The following is a 2,346-nucleotide window of genomic DNA, read 5'->3' on the forward strand; positions in this document are numbered from 1 at the left end:
TTAATTTGAGGCGTAAACACTGAGTGGTTCTAGGGTTTCGACGTAGTTTAGCGTCCGGTACCAGTCCCCATCAAAGTAGTCATAGCGGCCTATCATCTTTGCGACCAGTGTCCCATGGTCTCCATGCTCGACACGTACCACGCCTTCCCGTTCTATCTTCCAGCTTGACGGCGGCGTGCTCTTCGGCCTGTGTCCAAAGAATCCCAACCCGCTGCGCCTTGTAAGGACGCAATCTCCAAAGACGAAATGCGGCCGTGGGACACCTACATGAAGCTTGTACCGAAGGCTCCACAGTTGCGGCCCCGGCTCCAAAACCCACACGTCGGGCAGGATGACAAAACCCAGCCTCCCGTGCACCTCCGTCAGGTGGTAGTTCCCGTGGTTGTGGGGCAGCCGGGGCAGCGGTGTGGCGGCGGAGGCGAAACACTCGGCGTCGAGATCAAACGACATAATCCTAGTGTCGCCGCCGACGTTTACCCAGTACGTTACGCCGTCGACGCTAACGACGCCGGCGGCGAGATCGCACCTCGCGCCACCGGCGGGGGGCGGCACCTCCCGCCACGCCGTCACCCCCAGTGTGAGCACCTGCACGGTCGTGAAGTCGCAGAGCCGGTCATAGCTGCAGGGGACGTGCACCACCTTGTACCTCCCCGTGGTCGGGTGGTACGCGAAGCTGTACGCCGCGTCCCACCGCTCGTAACCGCGGCGCCCGGCGAATACGCCGGCGCACAGCAGCGGCGGGAGGCGCATGGTGTCGCCGGTGGCCGGGTTGGCCACGGTGAGGGCGCCGCCGGCCCGCGCCTCGTTGTAGCAGATGCAGAGCAGGCCGTTGCAGGTGCCAACCGGGTAGGAGCGGTGGCTGGCGGCGGGTAGCTTCGTCCTCCAGAGCGACTCTGAGGAGAGGTCGCGGATGACGTAGGCCACCCCGTCGCCCCAGATCAGCGGCATGGGTCGGGTTTCCATCTCCGCCGTGCGCTCGTTGACGGCGTCATGCCAGCGCCGGCAGACGAGGCGTGCCCGGCGGCGGCTGCTTGGCGGCAGCTTCCGTAGGATCTCCACCAGCACGTCCGTGGAGAAGCTCTGCTCCGTCGCCATGGCTTGGTCGAATGGTCGTGTCTTGTTATTTTCTTTGATTTGACGTACGATTCCCGTGGTTAATTGTCGTGTCCTTTGTAGGTACAGTAGAACTGTAGAAGATGCCAAGATGGGATATCAGAGTCCGATCGACTTGGTTGCCATGTTGTTTTGTTGAAGGGAAACACTTCTAATCGGTCGACCGATCGCGCCCGCCGATCGGTCGTTCTGTCCCTCGCGCGCGCGTATGCTTCTCCCGCTTAGCCGTCTGTATTTCTCTGCACACAGAACTAGACTTTCCCAGCTACTACGTAGATCCGTAGCTTTGTGGCAGTAGTAGATCCCACGCATTTCGTATGCGCATGCAGCCTACATGCATATGCAGCAGCGCTGCCACGACCATTGTATGCAGTGGCAGCTTTAGGCCAGGACATCGATCATAGCAACCTTTTTTGCTACTCATGCATGCACTTTTTACATGCTTTGCTACGTGCACACGACAACTTTTATAAGTTATTTATATTTTTAGACGTATAATAGACATGTTCTTCTATGGTCACCGTTTCGCTGGAAGTCGATGCGCCGCCAGGCGCCTGCCGCAAGCTGGTGTCGCCGCGAAACTCGGAGAGTGCAAGCTAACACCGATGCATCGAACATCCCACAACAACGCCAAGAAGCTATCGCGTCACCGCCAGAGATATTGCGAGGTTGTCGACAGCTAAGTTTTTCTGTGAAATTTCGATGTTACATAAGTGAGTTAAAATTGTAACAAACTCGTATGATTTTTGTTGTGAAAGTACAAGCGAGATATTGTAATGTTTTCTAGCCGTTTGCTATGTATTTTTCCTCGAGTATTTTGATGTTGCATTAGCGATCTAAAAATATAACTAAACTGTATGCATTTTGTTGTGAAAGCAGGACCGAGATGGTGTAATGTTTTCTCTACGTTTTATATTGCATTAACGATTTAAAAATATAACTAAACTGTAGGAATTTTGTTGTGAAAGCAAGCTCGAGATGGTGTAATGTTTTCTCTGCGTTTGATGTTGCATTAGCGATTTAAAAATATAACTAAACTGTAGGAATTTTGTTGTGAAAGCACGCACGAGATGGTGTAAATGTTTTCTATGCATTAACCTACAAGTTGTATTTGCCTCGGACTTTTTTTTTCAAAATACACATTGTTTTTGTTGTAAATGTTTTAATTTTTTGTTAAAAATAGTTGACGATTTTTGTTGTAAATGACTCTGCGGCAAAAAAATTGTTGCTTAA

At 52.3% G+C, this 2,346-nt stretch overlaps 1 protein-coding gene across 1 annotated transcript; it reads right to left on the minus strand.

Annotated features, from left to right (window-relative positions):
- LOC127348254 (F-box protein At1g11270-like) lies at nucleotides 1-1,095 on the minus strand. The gene has a single exon (XM_051374338.1). It carries the CDS (start codon nucleotides 1,093-1,095, stop codon nucleotides 1-3), a length of 1,095 nt encoding a protein of 364 aa, XP_051230298.1.
- Between the last annotated feature and the right edge of the window lie 1,251 nt (nucleotides 1,096-2,346).

This window comes from Lolium perenne, chromosome 4 (genome assembly GCF_019359855.2).
Source record: "Lolium perenne isolate Kyuss_39 chromosome 4, Kyuss_2.0, whole genome shotgun sequence".
NCBI lineage: Eukaryota > Viridiplantae > Streptophyta > Magnoliopsida > Poales > Poaceae > Lolium > Lolium perenne.

Coding starts and splice junctions, on each gene's coding strand:
- LOC127348254 (XM_051374338.1), bottom strand. CDS start 1,095: ATGGCGACGGAGCAGAGCTTCTCCACGGACGTGCTGGTGGAGATCCTA.